Source organism: Heterocephalus glaber, unplaced genomic scaffold (assembly GCF_053883595.1).
Source record: "Heterocephalus glaber isolate CG9 unplaced genomic scaffold, H.glaber_assembly_v1.0 deba00000937, whole genome shotgun sequence".
Taxonomy (NCBI): Eukaryota; Metazoa; Chordata; class Mammalia; order Rodentia; family Bathyergidae; genus Heterocephalus; species Heterocephalus glaber.
This window is the reverse complement of record NW_028258173.1, coordinates 386,274-403,565: the sequence shown is the minus strand read 5'-3', so window position 1 is coordinate 403,565 and position 17,292 is coordinate 386,274. Positions and strand designations below refer to the sequence as shown.

General features: G+C 42.9%; 1 protein-coding gene across 3 annotated transcripts in view; it reads left to right on the top strand.

Moving 5' to 3' along the window:
• Positions 1-77: 77 nt before the first annotated feature.
• Tbcd (tubulin folding cofactor D) overlaps positions 78-17,292 on the top strand; it is a 150,125-nt gene continuing 132,910 nt past the window's right edge. For 2 of the 3 annotated variants that reach the window (XM_013078115.3, XM_004861054.4), the window contains exons 1-2: positions 78-531; positions 1,678-1,728. In XM_013078115.3, coding sequence (XP_012933569.2) covers positions 348-531; positions 1,678-1,728 — 235 coding nt within the window. In that variant the 5' untranslated portion in view covers positions 78-347. Of the gene's footprint in view, positions 532-1,677; positions 1,729-17,292 lie in introns of those variants that run through there. The other variant, XM_021241301.2, reaches the window with a different exon arrangement.

Sequence of the window (17,292 nt, the reverse complement as noted above, 5' to 3'; positions counted from 1 at the left end):
GCGGGCAAAGGCCACTGAGACCGGGATCTGGGTCCAGGGCCTGCGGCCCGTGTTGCGCCTGCGCACCGCACGGCAGTATGTGGGGAGGAGGGCTGAACACGCCGGAGAGGCCATCCGGGCATTCGCCCGCCAGCCCGCCTACTCTCTCCCTCGGGGCCAATGAGTGTGGGGGTTCCGCCTCCTCGCGCTGAGGGCGGAGTGCGCACCATTTCTCGCGCGGCCGCCTCTCCGCGCGAGGTTGTTGGGCAGCTGGTACTTCCCGTAGCGGCGGGAGGTGGCTGCTGGGCGGAAGCTCCCTGAGGTGCGCTGTGGAAGCCGGTACGGCCCTGAGCGGCGGGCTCGCCGGGATGGCTCTGAGCTACGAACTCGCCGCGGGCGCCCCCGAGGAGGAGGCGGAGGACGACGCGCCGGCCCGCAGCGCTGCCCTGGAAGCGTTCGGCGAGAGCGAGGAGGCCCGCGCGCTGTTCGGCCGCCTGCAGGCGGTGCACGGCGAGCGCCGGGCGCGGGAGGTGGCGGAGCAGCGGTTCCGCGGTGCGCGGGCCGGGGGGCGGGGGGGTTGGCGGGGCCCTGCCCCTTTGCCTTTCTGCTCTCTCTGCCCGGGCTTGGAACCCGTGTGCGGTCACGTGGACCGTGAGACGAGAGAGCGGGGAAGACCAGCGCCCTGCGGTGCCCGGGGCTGGCTCGCCCGGCTCCGGGACCAGCCCGCTCGCTGGACTGTGCGCCACGTGGAGCGGGCACTGTGTCTGCGGGCGGGCCAGGGCAGTGCTTGAACAGGTTTTCCGTTAGTCCAAACCTTCACTTCCAGACATTTACGTGTGCATATAGTGGGTAATTTCCAACGAGCCTTTAAGTATTTAGTCAAGGTTTTGTATTTCAGTAAAGCCGTATTTGGGGATCCTTTCATCTGAAGTCTGTACACAATCTTTTTCCCTTGGTTTGGAGTCACTGGGCTCTGATACTAGGAGAGGCAGGGTGGTGGGCCTAGTGGTGTCTCACACCCCTGGGTTTGAACCTGTGATTGCCCAGAGACTCAGTTTCTTCTGCTGTAATCTTGGATTAATGATAACAGTACCTGTGCATGGACCTTTTCGAGGGCCAGGTGAATACTATCTAGGGACCAGGAAAAGCCATTTTCTCATTCCTGGGAAATGGTCAGTGTGGTAGGAGGTGTGTGGCAGGTGAAAACCGTACAGGCAGGTCGTTTTTGTACAGAGGCAGTTTCTGCCGCTGGCAAAAGTAAAAGCAGATGGCCCGGGGTTAAGGGGGTTGTGGGTTGTGGGAGATGGCAGGTGACAGGTCAGCAGCGAAGGAGCAGAAGGGGAGAGAATCACAAAGGAAGCTGGGGACTGTGAGAGTGGATGGATTGGGGAAGGGAACCCAGTGAGGGAGGGGGGTTTAGAGAAGGTGGGAGGAGAAGATCCAAGAGGAAGGTGCACTGATCAAGTGAGGAGCAGGAGCCCAAGCTCCAGTGGCTCTGAGGAGGCTGGAGGGTGGTGGGTGCTCACCTACAGGAGCCTGTGTGGCAACCTGTCAGCCAGAGGTGTGGTGTGCTCCTGGGAGCTGGCAAGGGCTGGGAAGAGGAGCTGCCCTATGGGTTATTAAGGAAGGTAGAAGGGTTTCTAAGGCTCACACTCATGTTGGGCATACTAGTTAATCTTCATGTCATTTTCCTTTTAGTAATAATGGACAAATACCAGGAGCAACCTCACTTGTTGGACCCACACCTCGGTAAGTATCAGAGCTGATGATTTTGATAGTTCATTTACACATGACCACAGATGCCTTATGTACCATACTGGCACCTGTCTGGGCTGCCAGCAGAAAGTGTCAGGATGAACCAGGTGTGGTAGCACACACCTGTATCCTCAGCATTCTGGGAGGCTTAGGAAGGATTGAAAGTTCCAGCCTATCCCGGGCCACTTAGTGACCTGACAAAACCCTGTCTCAAAATAAAAAGCGGGGAGGGGCGCGGGGATTTAGCTCAGTGATGTTGCCGCCTGCCTTACAAGCGCAAGGACCCGAGTTCGATCCCTGGTACCAAAAAACCAAAAAAAATAGTAAGGGGGTAGGCCAGGGATTTAGCTCAGTGGTTCTGCCACCTGCCTGGCAAGTGCAAGGCTCTGAGAGTTTGATCCTTCGTACCAAAAATAAAAAATAAAAAAGGGGCTTGTGGATGTAGCTCAGTGCTAGCACTGAAAAAAAAAAAAAAGGTCAAGATCGAGTGTCCAAAGTGCCGTGTCTTACTTGCCAGCAGGCCCAGTTGGTTTTAGAACTGTGATGGTGGCATGAAGTTCAGGTGTTACTCTAGGCTGTGCGCAGATATGTCTGAGCTACTTTCTCCTTGCTTCCCTTGAAGGAGCCCATCTCTTGTGTGTACGTTATATCCGGTTGTCTCTGGTAGCAATCATATAGGATCAAGTGCTTCACAGAGGTCACCATGTCACCTTCACTGTGGCTCAGGAGGGCTTTTGTCCCTTCCCTTTTATAGATGGAGATACTGAGGCTTAGCTTTGCTACGTTAGTATAAGAGCAGTGATTTCTTTTGTTTCTCATTATTTATATTTGAGCTGTTTCTTACTGATTAAAAATAATTATTTTTGTAACTATAAAGCTAACAGGTTCTCCTGGCAGTAAACTTGGGAAGGAACGTAGTAGCCATGGTCACCAGGTTAAGAGGCAGCACCCGGGCAGGCATGTGTGCTGATACCCAGCTCCACTGCACAGGGTCTGAGCTGCACCATGCCTGCGTGTCCTCACTGTGAACTGCAGTGACAGGACTGTGTGCCTCATGGGATGTGGGGCCTGTGTGTGAGGCACTAAGGGGCCCTTCTGGCATGTGCATGTGTGTGGCTGGAGCATGTGTGGTGAGTTTTCCTTTTGCTTCTAGTCGTAGGATCGCCTGTGAGCCTTTTGAATTCACTTGTCTCAGGCAGAACAAGCTCCATTTTAGTCTTTAAAATTATTTTTTCATTTTATTTTTACTAGTACATGTTTGCAGTACAGAATGATTACATTTGTCATGGGGAGTTGGTACATGTATGTAACACATTTTAATTCTATTTACATTCACTTCTCCCTCCTCTTTTTTAGTTTTGGTTGGTTGCTCATCTCCCCATCTGTATTGTGGATTGTGTATTCATACCTGTTCACTCTTTATTTATTTATTTATTTATTTGGTACTGGGGATCGAACTCTGGTCCTTGCAGTTGCGCAGCAGGTGGCGAAACCACTGAGCTAAATCCCTGGCCCTCTTTATTTATTTTTTTGAGATAGGGTCTTGCTAGTTCAAGCTGGCCTAGTAGTTCAGGCTGGCCTTGAACTCGGAGTGATTCTCCTATTTCAGCCTCCTGAGTGCTGGGATCATAGGTGTGCACCACCATGCCTGGCCCACTCTTCATATCTTAGCTTTGCTCTAAATGATTTTTAAAAGGACATGACTTTATTAATCATTGCAGTGGCCTCGCAGTCCCTGTGGAAGGTCAATTATATCCCACCAAACTTTACAGTTTGGGGAGCTAAAGCATAGCTCTGAGAGGTTGAGTGTCTTGCCCCAGGTCACACAGCCAGTGGGTGTGCAGCTGAGATTTAAATCCTGAGGGTCCACTACGAAGGTGGGGTCCAGGAGGGCCAGGTGCAGGGAAGTGGTAACTGACGTCTGGGTGAGGGGCTGGCTGTGCTGAGGTAGCAGGGCAGTGGTGCCCCAGGCCTCATCTCTTTGTGTCTTGTGTTCTTGGGTCACCGCTCAAGGGGTGAGAGGTGGTGCTTTCATGGTGCAGGTGAGAACCATGGCCCTGGAGTGCTGCCTTTGCTCTTTCTAGAACCCGTCTGTTGGGCACAACAGAATGGAATGCGTCCTGTGCTGTCCATGGTGCTGAGTGATTGTCATCCTTCCTCTTCTGGCAGACAGGTCCCTTTTAGGAAAAGGACACGCTGGTCATGATGCTGTCATTTGTCCTGTGTCATGCATGTTGCATGCTTTTGGTATTGTGTGTGGTGTATGTTGTGTACTGATTTGGTTTGTGAGAACTGTCAGTCTCCTCCTCTGTGTTTGGCCTTTGGTAGTATGCTGAGGAAGGTTAATTTTTCCTATTGGGTTCTATGAGCCTCAGTCATCAAATAATCCTGCAGCTTCTTCCTCTGTCTAAAATACTATTTTCAGTCTGTAGTCAATACTCAAATACAGTACTTTTGGTTTTTAGACTTTCTATTCTGTTAGTCTCTGTGGGTTATGCTTTTTCCATGTCATTGTGTTTTTGTTAGCTGCTTGGTCTTCTGACCCTTTCATTAATGTAGATGAACTTTAGAATTATTTCATGACAAGTCCCCTTAGAGTTCTGTTATGTGCACAGATTCATGGAGGGGAGATACCTTTATAAGATTCAATTTTCCTACTTAAGAAGAGGGTGTTACTCTCTATTCAAAACATTTGGATCCCTCAGTAAAGTTTGGTAACTTTCTTTAGGTGATTCCTGGAAACTTTAAAAGTTTACAGTATAGGTATATTTCATCTTGTGTTCCTCATTTATTTATCTTTTACTTACTGATTTCATAAGTCTTATCAAGTTGATTATTATCAACACAGGTTAAGAGCCAGACTGACAGGCCAAAAAACGTATAAAACGCTTGAAAAAATTATACTAAATCAAGATACACTTTTAAGTACATTGTCCATGCTGGATTACAATAACTTTTTTCACTCTCTTTTTTGCCTATTGTCTGTCTTTTGTTTTGGACTTTATTTATACATTGAGTTTCTCATGTAAGAGAAACCATGTGGTATTTAAGCTTGTGTGTCTGATTTGTTTCACTTAACATTTTGGTCTCAAGGCACATCCATTTTCCTGCAAATGACTCATTTATCCTTCTTTGTGGCAGAGTGGTATTTCATTGTGTATAAATACCACATTTTTTGGGGGGTACCAGGGATTGAACTCAGGACCTTGTGGTTTTGAGAGAAAGGCACGGTGTCACTGAGCTAATTCCCTGGCCTGCCACATTTCATTTATTCATGTATCTGTTGATAGACACATAGGCTGCTTCCAGGATTTAGCCATTATATATTGTGTTGCCATAAATATAGGTGTGCATGTATCATTGTAATATGATATCTTTAGCTCTTTTGGGAAGATTCCGAGAAGGGGAATAGTTGGGTCAAATGGAATTTCTATTTTTATTTTTTTGAGGACTCTCCATGCTGATTTCCATAGTGGTTCTACCTGTTTGTAGTACCACCGGTGAAGAAGGGTTCCTTTTTCTTCACAGCTTCTCCAGCATTTGTTGTTTGATTTTTTTGAAGATAGTTGCTCCTTCTGGGATGAGATGGAGTCTCCATGTTGTTTTGATTTGCATTTCTTGAATGGCCAGCTGTGTTGAACATTTTTTTGTGTATTTATTGGCCATCTATACTTCTTCATCTGAGAAATGTTTATTCATTTTAGATGTCCATTTTTTGACTGGGTCTTTTATTTATTTAGTTATTTATTTAATTTTTTTTTTTGGTACCGGGGATTGAACTCAGGACCTTGCGCTTGCGAGGCAGGCGCCGGAACCACGGAGCTAAATCCCCGGCCCTGGGTCTTTTATTTTGAGGAGGTCTAATGTTTTGTTTTTCTGAGTACTGGGGGTCAAACTCAGGGCCTTGCTCTTGTGAGACAGGTGTGGTGCAACTGAGCTAAAGCTCTGGTCTGAGAAGGTCTAAGTTTTTTGAATTCTTTGAATATTCTAGATAATAGTCTGTTGTCTAAGCAGTAGCTGAAAAAATTTTTTCCCGTTCTGTAGGTCAACTCTTCACTCTTTTTTTTGAGACAGGGTCTCATGTAGTCCAGGCTGCCTTTGAACTCTCAGCGATCCTCCTGGCTCAGTCTTCCAAGTATAGTATCATAGACGTCTGGCACCACACTTGATTACTCTGTTGGATTTTTCTTTTGCTGTACAGAAGCTTTCTTTTTTTTGGTACCAGGGGTCGAACTTGGGACCTTGGGCTTGCGAGGCAGGTGTACAGAAGCTTTTTAAGTTGATGTGATCCCATGTGTTGATTCTTTTTTTTTTTTTTTTGGTACCGGGGATGGAACTCGGGTCCTTGCCCTTGCACAGCAGGCAGGGAAACCACTGAGCTAAATCCCTGGCAATTCTTGATATTATTTCTTGTGCAATCAGGGTTCTGTTCAGAAATTCTTTCTCTTTGCCTATCTTTTCAAGAGTTTTATCTATTTTCTGTTCCAGCATATTTAGTGTTTCTGTTTTAATATTTAGATCTTTGATCCATTTTTATTTTAGTTTATTGCATGGTGAGAGATAGATATGGGTCTAGGTTCAATCTTCAGCATGTGGATAGCCAGTTTGCCTAGCATCATTTGTTAAAGAAGCTGTCTGTCCTCCAGGGAAAGCATTAGGCCTCTTTGTCAGAGATTGCTTGGCCGAGTGTGCCTGGAGTTGTTTCTGCATCTTCTATTCTGTCCTTTGATCCACAAGTCTCTTTTTTTTGCCAGTACCATGCTGTTTTTTATCTATGTAGCTTTGTAGTTTAACTTGAAGTCTGGGATTGTGATGTCCCCCGCCTCGTTCTTGCTGTGCAGAATTGCTTTTGTTAGTCTAGGTCTCTCTCTGGTTCCATATAAATTTTAGGATTGGTTTCTCTAGTTCTGTAGGAATGCTGTTGGTATTTTGGTTGGGATTGTGTTAAATCTGTGTAACAATTTTGGAAATATGGACATTTTGACAGTATTAGTTCTTCCTATCCAGGAACGGGGTATCTTTCCATTTTCTGATATCTTCTTCAATCTTTTTCAGAATACAGTAGTTTTCAATCTAAAGGTCTTTATTTTTTTGGTACTGGGGATTGAACTCGGGTCCTTGTGCTTGCACAGCAGGCGGTGAAACCACTGAGCTAAATCCCTGGCCCTATGTAAAGGTCTTTTATTTCTGTGATTACATTGATTCCTAAGTGTTTCATTTTTCTTCATTCTGTTTTGTAAGGTGTTATTTCCCTAATTTTTCTCTTGGTGAGTTTGTTATTGATGTAAAGGAATGCTATTGATTTTTGAGTGTTGACTTTGTATCTTGCCATGCAATTGAATTTGGTTATTAATTCTGGGAGTCTTTTGGAGTTTTGGGGGCTATGTAGAGTTTCATGTCGTCTGCAAAAAATGATAATTTAACTTCTTTTCCTATCCATATCCCTTTTTTTTTCTTTTTCTTTTCTAATTGCTCTGGTTAATGTTTTGAAAACTATATTGAATTGAAGTGTCAATAGTAGACATCCTTGTTTTGTTCCTGATTTTATTTTATTTATTTTTTCTGATACTGGGGATTGAACTCAGGACCTTGCACTTGCAAGGCAGGTGCAGTGCCACTGAGCTACATCCCCAGCCCTTGTTCCTGATTTTAGAGGGAAAGCTTTCAGCTTCTCTCCATTTAATATGAAGTTAGCTCTTGGTTTGTCATAGATGGCTTTAATCAGATTGAGATAAAGACCTTCTATGCCTATGTTTTTTTTTTTTTTTGGTACCAGGGATCGAACTCTGGTCTTTGCGCTTGTGGGGCAGGTGGCAGAAGCACTGAGCTAAATCCCCGGCCTTATACCTATGTTCTTCAGGGTTTTTATCATGAATGGATGTTGAATTTTGTCAAATGCTTTTTCTGTATCTATTGAGATAGTCATGTGATTTTTGTCCTTGTTTCTCTTTATGTGATGTATTACATTTATGGATTTGTGTATGTTGAAACATCCCTGCAATCTTGGAATGAATCCTATTTGGTCATGAGGTTGTTTTTTTTTGGGTACTGGGGATTGAACTCTGAACCTTGCGGTTGCAAGGGAGGCAGTGGAACCACTGAGCTAAATCCTTGGCCTGTGATATATGATCTTTTTGATGATTTGTTGCATCCTTTTTGCCAGTATCTTATTGAGGATTTTTGCATGTATGTTTATTAAAGAGATTAGCTTGTAGTTGTTTTTTGTTAGTTCTTTTCCGGTTTGAGAACCAGGGTAATGCTCGCTTCAACGAATGATTTTGGGAGTATTGGTTCCCTTTGGATTTCATTAAAGAATCTGAGGAGTATTAATGTTAGATCTCTAAAGTTCTTGTAGAATTTGGCAGTGAATCTATTGGGACCTGGGCTTTTTTCAGTTCTAGTTTTTTTTTTCTTCAGTTTCATTGACTGATACTGAATTATTCAGAATTTTTATATCTTCTTGGATCAGCCTTGGTAGTTCATATGTATCTAGGAATTTCTCCATTTCTTCTGAATTTTCCATTTTATTAGAGTACAGGTTCTCAAAGTAGTTACTAATGACCTTCTGGATTTCAAGAGAATCTGTTGTGATTCATCTTTTTCATTTCTTGGTTTTTTTTTTTGTACCGAAGATTGAACTCAGGACCTTGTGCTTGTGAGGCAGGCAGCAGCACCACTGAGCTAAATCCCTGGCCCCATCTTTTTCATTTCTTTCTTTCTTTTTGGTACTGGGGATTGAACTCGCATCTTGTGCTTGAGAGGCAGGTGGCAGAACCACTGAGCTAAATCCCTGGCCCTTGTTTTCATTTCTAATTGCATGGATTTGGGTCTTTTCTTTCCTTATTTTGGTAAGGTTGTTTAAGGATGTGTCTATTTTGTTTATTCTTTGAAAGAACCACTTCTTCATTTCACTGATTCTTCGTATTTTTTAAGTCTCAATTTCATTAATTTCTGCTCTGATCTTTATAATTTCCATCCTCATACTAGCTTTGGATTTACATTGCAGTGGTACCACTGTTCATGAACTTAACTCATCCCATGATTTTGGTTATGAACCAAATTGGTCACAGACCTAGTCAGATTTCCCCATAAGGCTCAGTATCACCCAATGTGGAATTTGTGAATGGAAGCAGAATTTTGTGGAATGCTTCTGTTCCCAATCCGAATTGTTCACTAATGTGAACAAATTAGTATTGTAGATTGTTCTTGTTTTTCTAGGATCTTGAGGTGCATCATTAGTACTTACCTGAGGTTGCTTTTTTGAGGGGGTGGTTTGAAACACAGTCTCACTGTGAAATTCAGGCTGGCCTTGAACTCACTGTGTAGCTAAGACTGGGCTTAAATTTGTGGCAGTCCTCCTGCCTCAGCCTCCTGAGTGCTAGGATTACAAGTGTGAAATCCCTTTTGTTTTTTTGAGGTGAGAATTCACCACCATAAACTTCCCTCTTAGGGCTGCTTTCATTGTGTCCTGTAAATTCCAGTATATCATACTGGCATTATCATTTGATTTAGGAACCGTCTAATTTCTTCCTAATTTCATCTGTGACCCCTTGATTACTCAAGAAGCTATTGTTTAATTTCCATGTATTTGCATAGTAGTTTTTTGTGTTTTCTTTTGCAGTTGGTTTCTAGTTTCATAGTACTATTATCTGATAATATACACGCGATAATTTCAGGTCTTTGGTGTTTACTTAAGCATGCTTTATGGGCCATGTGTGGTCTCTTTTGGAGAAAGTCCCATGTGCTGCTGAGAAGAAGGTGTATCCTGTTGTTGGATAGAACACTGTGCATATCTATTAAGTCCATGTGTTTGAAGGTTTGGTTCAACTGATATTTCTTTGTTGATTCTTTTGGCTAATTGATATGTCCATTTGTGACAGTGGGTATTGAGGTGCCCTGTTATAATTGTGTTTGTGTTTAACTGATTTTTCATGTCCATTAGTGTTTTTTTTTTTTTTTTTTTGAGATAGCTTCTTGTTTTGTAGTGTTCAGTGGCCTCGAACTCACTGTGTAGCCCAGGCTGGTCTCAGACTCTTGGTGATGCTCCTGTGTCAGCCTCCTGAGTGCCGGGGTTACAGGCATGCACCTGGCTCATGTCCATTAGTGTTTCTTTTATGAAGTTGGGTGCACCTGTATTTAGTGTGTATGTGTTTATAATTGTTACCTCTTCTTGTTGAATTGTACCCTTAACCAACATGTAGTTACTGTCCTTGTCTCTTTTTTTGTGTGTTTCTGTTTTTTTGAGACCCTCACTGTGTAGCCCAGGCTGGGGTCAAAGTTAAGCAGTCCTCTTGCCTCAGCCTCCTGAGTGCTAGGATTACAGGCATGTGCTGCCATGCCCAACTTCCTTGTCCCTTCTGATCACTTCTGGTTTGAAATCCACTTTGTCTGAAATTAGGATAGCTACCCCTGATTATTTTCTTGGGTTCCTATTGCATAGAATATTGTTCTATATGTTTTGATTTTTAGTCTGTGAATTTCTTTTTGAATTAAATGTGTTTCTTGCATTCTGTGTATCATTGGGTTTTGTTTCTTTTTTTTTTTTTTTTGTTACCGGGGATCACACTCAGGACCTTGTGCTTGTGAGGCGGGTGGCAGAACCAGAACTAAATCCCCGGCCCAAATGAGTTCGATTTATTTATTTATTTATTTATTTATGGTACTGGGGATAGAACTTGGGACCTTGTACTTGCAAGGCAGGCAGTGAAACCACTGAGCTAAATCCCCAGCCCTGGATTTTGTTTCTTGATCCCTTCTGCCAAGTTGTATCTTTTGATTGGGGAATTGATAACATTCACATTGAGAGTTATTACTGAAAAGTACAGTATTGACTTATTCCTGTCATTGCATTATTTTCCTGTTGCTGATTTCCATATTTATTTTTTTCATTTGCTTAGCTGATCGTCCCACCAGTGTATTCATTTTTTTTGGGGGGGGGAGGGGATACTTATTGGCATTGTAGGCTTCATTTGTCTCTTTCTAGGATATCCTCGACGAGTTTTTGTAGTACTGGCTTTGTGGTCATTAATTTCTTGAGGTGCTCTTTGGCATAGAAAGACCTAATTTCTGTCAATTTTGAAGGAAATTTTGTAGGCTAGTAAGTCGGGGTTGGAAGTTATCTTTTAGGGGTTGAAACACTTCACTCCAAGCCCTCCTGGCCTTTACGATTATGTTGAGAAGTCTGCTGTAATTCTGCTGAGTTTACCTTCATACGTGATTTTCTGTAACATCTTTAAGATGTTGTCCGTGATAGAATGCTGGTACTTTGAGTATAATGTTGCACAGAGAGGTTCTCTTTTGGTTGTGGCTCTTGAGGTTCTATGTGCCTCACTTATCTGCATGTTTACTTCTTTCCCTGTATTTGTGACGCTTTCTGCCATTATTTCTGTGAATAGGTTTTTTATGCCATATACACTGTCTTCTTATTTCTCATTTATTTCATTTACTCTTTATTAGTCTTCTTTGCATCATCTAATAGGCACTGATCCATTTTTCACGTTCTCTTGTTGCTTTTAAGGTGTCTTTGAGTAATTGATATTTGAAGGTGTCATTGTCTTCTGGTTCTGAAATTCCTCACATTCGTTGCGTCTGTTGCCCATACTTTCAGTGTAATTTTTTTTTTTGGTACCGGGGATGGAACTTAGGAACTTGCGCTTGCGAGGCAGGTGCAGTGCCACTGAGCTAAATCCCCGGCCCTTTTCAATATAATTTTTAATCTCCTGGATTTCTGATTGAAACCTTTTCAGTTCTTTGCTAAATTCTTTGCTCTAACGCTTTGCTAAACTGGTCATTCATGTTTGTATAGTTTTGTTTAGCTCAGCTAGCTTTTTATTAGCATCTTCTGAAAGCTCCTGGATCATTTTGGTTATTACTTCTGTTATCAGCTTAGGTTATTTCTTCTGTGATCCTACCAAATACCTCTTTTATCTGTTTTCTAACTGCCTGTGTTATCCTTTCAAGTAATTTGGGTGTGTGGCTTATGCTATTCTGTTTTTTGCTGCCCCTTAGATTGGCTTTTGGGGGAGTTGAGAATTTTGGGAGGCATTTTGTTGTCGTGTCTTACCATGTTTCTATTTTGTTTGTTTGTTTTGTTTTGTGCTGAGGTTTGTGAATGCTTATAGTGCAAAGACTTTGCTGCCAGTGTAGAGATCTCTTTAGTTAGTGATGTACTTTGGGGATGGCTAACTAAGTCCTTTGTGTCAGCCCCAAGATCCACCACCTCAGTTAATTTGGGAGGGGAGGATGCAGTGTAATTGGCCCAGCACTGACTTCTCTGGGAATGTACTCTAGTATTGTTAATGTCACAAAGGTAATCTGAGTGTTTGCTTACAGAGGAAACCCATTAACAGCAACCATTATGCGACCCTGGTAATATCAACTAAATCAGCTTCAGTAGTATCCTCCATGACAAATTGGATATTAACACACCATAAGAACCAATTATGTACCACCCTAGAGAAGAAATTCACAGTTATGGTGTAAGCAGTAAGACAACCCAGGTATTGACTTACAGCTAATATGTACTAAATGCCGAAGCTGTATCTCCACTAGTGGAAGAAAAGAATTCAACAATAATTTTATAGAGTTAACTATCTAAAGATTAATAAAGCTTTATGGTTATACTATTAAGATACAGGGTTTGGGACTGAGGGAATGCAAGAGGAAAAATCTGTAACCTAAAACTATGATATGAGAAAGAGGAGGGCCGGGGATTTAGCTCAGTCGTTCAGTCATTTCGCCACCTGCTGCACAAGCGCAAGGACCCGAGTTTGATCCCTGGTACCAAAAAAAAAAAAAAAAAGAGGAGGGAAAAGTGATACAAAAGATCCTACTGGGGAGTAGAAGGTTATTTACAGAATTAGGCAAAGGTAAGGGAAAAAACTGATGAGCAATAAGGAAAGGAGGGAAAAAAATAGGAATTTTATGGAGAGTAAAAATAATGGAAAAAATTAAAGGGAGACGAAAGGGAGAAGAGGAAATATAAAGAGAAATACAAAAAGAAAAGAAAAAGATAAAAAGCGAAGAAAAAGGACAAAGGAAATTTCCTCAAACTCCAATAAACTAGTGAAGAAAGGAAAAGAAAGAAAAAACCCCCCAGAACCAAAATAAAAACAAAAAAACAATATATACGCTTTGAAAAAAGCCATTTCTTTGGGATTTTGATTGTATGGTTTTCTTCTGGGATGTACAGTGTTGGGGCAGCGTCCAAGTCAAGATGGCACAAGGAGGGCAGTCAGCCCCCAGGTCTGTGCTGAATGCAGGCACCAGCAGGCAGCAGGAGTAGGGAAAGGGCGCCAGTGCCATGACTTTCAAATCCAGAGCAACTCAGGTGGGGCCTGGTCTCTGGCCCTGGGGGAGGGGCCTGTATCTTGGCTCAAAGCACTCAGGGGTCTTTTTCCATCCTGCTCCTTGACTGTGGCTGTCAGTCACCTAGGCATTACAGGAATGTAACACTGGGAGCCCCACAGTGAAACTGTCCCATGACTGCTTTGAGTTCCTGATTCAAATAATTAGTCCTCCCCTACAAGCTCTTGTAAGACCGAGGGGTTTACCAAATGCTCCGAGGAGCTGACTGCAGTGAAGAACACCTGGGGATCCCAGCGGGGCCTCCAAAATGTAAGACTGAGGGCCTTACCAAACGCTCCGAGGAGCTGACTGCATCGAAGAACACCCAGGAAGGAACACACCGGACAAGTTGGAAAGTAAAACAGACCTTAGACTGGCCAGACGGCACTCCCAAAGCAAAGTAGCTTAGAGAGGCGACTAGCCCAGAGTCCGAGGCTCTTTTTATAGGGGGTTCCAGGGGAAGTTAACAGGTGAAATTTACAGAAGAGGAACAAAGGTTAGTGGTCAGCTGACACGTACTGATGGTCAGCAGATGTTTGTAGATTGTTCTATAGATAGCGGTGTCCGGAACATCAGTTTCGAACAAAGAGTTGAGTAATTTACTTTGGGACCTTATGGCTGATACAGATCTTATCTAGTGTCCCAGAACTAACAAGCATCTTTATCTGTTTACTCACATTCAATCACAGTTGGGGCTAGAGGAGTTTTATGATTACAGGGTTATGCAGTCCCACATTCTCTCTCCAAGGATATGGTAGGTGCTTGGACCAGAGTCACTCAGCAGCTATTGGCTGTCAATGAACTTATATGGGAGCAGAATCCTGTGCTATCCCTGCAGCTCACAGCATCCACCAGTCTGTTCCACCACTGTGTTTCTCCCTGAAGCCTCTGGAGTCCCCAGCTTTCACCATGTCTCTGTAGATTGTTTCCTTTTCCCACGAGCCACAAGCCAGCACCTGGAGAGAAGGTGCAGACTGTCCCTTCCCTGTTCTGCACTGTGTTCTGTCTCTTCAATTTCTCTGTAGGGTTTAAATTTTTCCTGTCAGATCCTTCCTGGTTCCTTGAAATCTACTTCTCTCCTTTTATTTCTCCCCAATTATTATTTTTTGGACTGTGGATCTTGGAGAAGTCAAGTTGTTGTCAGTCACCACTCTGCCATTTTCTGGAAGTCCTCTTACGGTATGATTTATTTATAAGAAAGTACCCCCATTTTAAGAATACAGTTTGAATTCTAACCTATGCACCCCTTCCTCTGCCCCCAGTATCCTGGTATAGAGCATTTCTGTTGCCCCCGTGTCCTTTTGCAGTCAGTCCTCTTGTTGGCCCTGGGCAATCACTGATGTGTTAGTTGAGCCATCTCTAGAGCCCTTCAGGAAGGAGTCTACTTTTTGGCTCATCTTTTGTTTATTTGTTTGTTTTTTCGTGCCGGGGATCGAACTCGGATCCTTCCGAACTCAGATCCTTCCACTTGTGCAGCACAGTTCCCTGCCCTTGGCTCATCTTTTGTTAGAATGTTTGAGATCCATTCATTGCATGTCAGTAGTTTGTTCCTTTTCTTTTGTTAATAACCGCAAGTGGTTTACTCTTTCACCTGCTGAAGGACATCTGTTGTCTCTAGGTTTTACTATCATTTACTGTACTTCTTTTGAACTTCCACATACCACCTTTAGGTAGACACATTTTCCTTTTTCTTGGGTGATGATTGATAGTAAGTGTATGCCTTATAAGCTGCCATCCTGTTTCCATAATCACTATCATTTTGTGGTGTTACCAACAGTATATGAGAATCCTAGGAGCTTTAGATCCTCCCCAGCACTTAGTATTGTCAGTCTGTTTGATGTTAGTGGGCTGTAGTGTTATCTCATTGTAGTCTCACTCTGCATCGTAGGTGGAGGTTGCAATCCTTTTTTCATTTGTGACTTACATAGGTGGAGATTGCATTCCTTTTTTATTTGTGACTTATGGCTTGGCACATGGTCTGTTTTGTTGAATGTTCTCAGTATACTTGACAGAAATGCTTGTTCTATTGTTAGGTGGATTATTTTGGGAATGTTGCTTAAGTGAGGTGGTTGATAGTGCTATATATGTCCTTACTGATTTTTTTGTTCCTGTCTCAGGGAGTATCAAAATCTTCACTGATTTCTTAATCATTTCTCTCAGGTTTTGCTTTATTTTGAAGCTCAGTAATTTCATTGTGTACATTTGCGGGATGTTTAAGTTTTCATGATGAATTGATCCTTTTGATATAGGGCATATGATATAGGAATGATATATGGACCTCCAAATAATATAAGGGAAATATAACTCCCAACCTGCTCTGTGTCCAATATGCTGAGTTTGTGTTCTCTGAAATCAAAGCATGAATTCTAGCAACAGTAATGGTTAAGAGGAAATATTTATTGAGAGAAGGATAGCTTCTGTCTAAGGGAGACAGAAGGGGGACTGGAAGGTGGATTGCCCACCCACTCTGCTTCTTAAGGGAGTTTTATAGAGCAAAACCATAAGATGAGGCAAGTATAAGATGGAAGAAAACTGTAGTTAACTAATAAGATTATAAGTATAGTTGCTTAGGTAACATTGATCCAATGGAAAGTCACAAGGTGGTTGTAAGGTAGGACAAAGATATGATCAATAAGATTACAAATATAGTTGCTTAGGTAATATTGATTAAATGGGGATCAAATGAGGAAGCAAGTCACATAGCAAGTGTACATGGAAGGAGCAAGGACTTTTCCTGGAAGGGATGGGTCAGGCAGCTTTCTTGGAAGGGATGAGTTAAGGTCTTGGTCCCCCAGCCAGATGATTGATACCTATTTGGAGTATCAATCACTGCTGTTCATCCCTAGGGGACATATGTAGGTGTGGTCAGCTCTCTTTGTCTTGAAGCCTGGCCTTCAAAGAGTGTGCCTGCAGCCACAGTTGTCTTTGCACTGACTTCTTCCAGGGCTCATCCCTATTTGACTGCCTGTAATATTTCTTACTAAGTGTCTATCTATGATAGTCACCCCTCTGAAGAAGTGTCCCTAACTGTGGTTAGGGGAGAAGGAGGATAGTTTCTGTCTAACTGCTTCAAGCTGAGAAGTGTCGGTATAGGGGAGACTGCAGTCAGGGGCCTTCTCTAGAGAGCTAATCTAATGGGCCTTGGCCAGAAGTCATGTTGTGGTTTAGCAGTTATGAACTCCCTTGATAAGGTAGATCTAGTAGATCCCAGTAAAAGGAGTATGGCACATTTGTCATTAGTTTCATTTGTATGATCACTTTGATTTGGCAGCCTCTAGGGAAGAATAAACAAATTTTCCAGGAAATCAGGGCATGTATAATCAAAAAGCATGAGCTCTAGAATGGAGAGGCAGGGTGGGGAAAGAGCCAGGTCTAGAAACTGCTCTTCAGGTACTGGAATAGTGATTGTAACCAGTTGGGTCTTAGACCCCTCTACTGATGGAGGTTAGTTGTAAGTTTGATTTTTTTTTTGGTACTGGGGATTGAACTCATGACCTGCTTGTGAGGTAGGTGCGGCCCTAAGTCTGATATTTTTGTCCTTTTAGTTTTAGATGGAGAATTTGGTTTTGAAGGACAGTTATAGCTAAAGAATTTAGACTCTTGTTGAGCTTTTGTAGCTTCTGCCATAGTTCTTTTCTTAATGAACCATTACAGCGGTCAGCTACTGGTATAGCTGGAAACTGCCAGAAAGGGTCAGCAATTGGAGCCTCTTTTTGTATTGTTTTTGTATGTTTTTTGGTTATATCTTTCTGCTAGGTGTTTAAGATCAAGTTAAAACAAGACCTGTGTTATTCAAAATTAACCTCTTGCTGTCTATGAGAATCAGTTAAATCTCCTCAGGGATTACTTTGGAACCACTCGTAGAGCCTCTCAGCTCATCTGTCACTGTCAGCGATCAGGATGGGTCACAGTCTTAAAGAGCTTGACCATGTTGCTTTTGGTGAAAGCATGGGAGACTTTTTCTTCTTGGTGACCCTCCTTTGACACACTGTACATTTTTTGATTTCTGTCCTCTGGAGTCCAACAGTCTTCCTGCTCAGGAAGTTGGATGACTCACCAAAGTTGTAGGATCCTGTAGAAAAGGTTCCCTCATATCCTGGGTCCTCGTTGACCTTGGAGGGCCAGGGCAAAAATATTGGCTGTCCTCTTAGCCCAGTTACCTTTCTAGTTCTGGTCTCCAAACTTTAGTTGTTGAACACCCAGAAGAATACC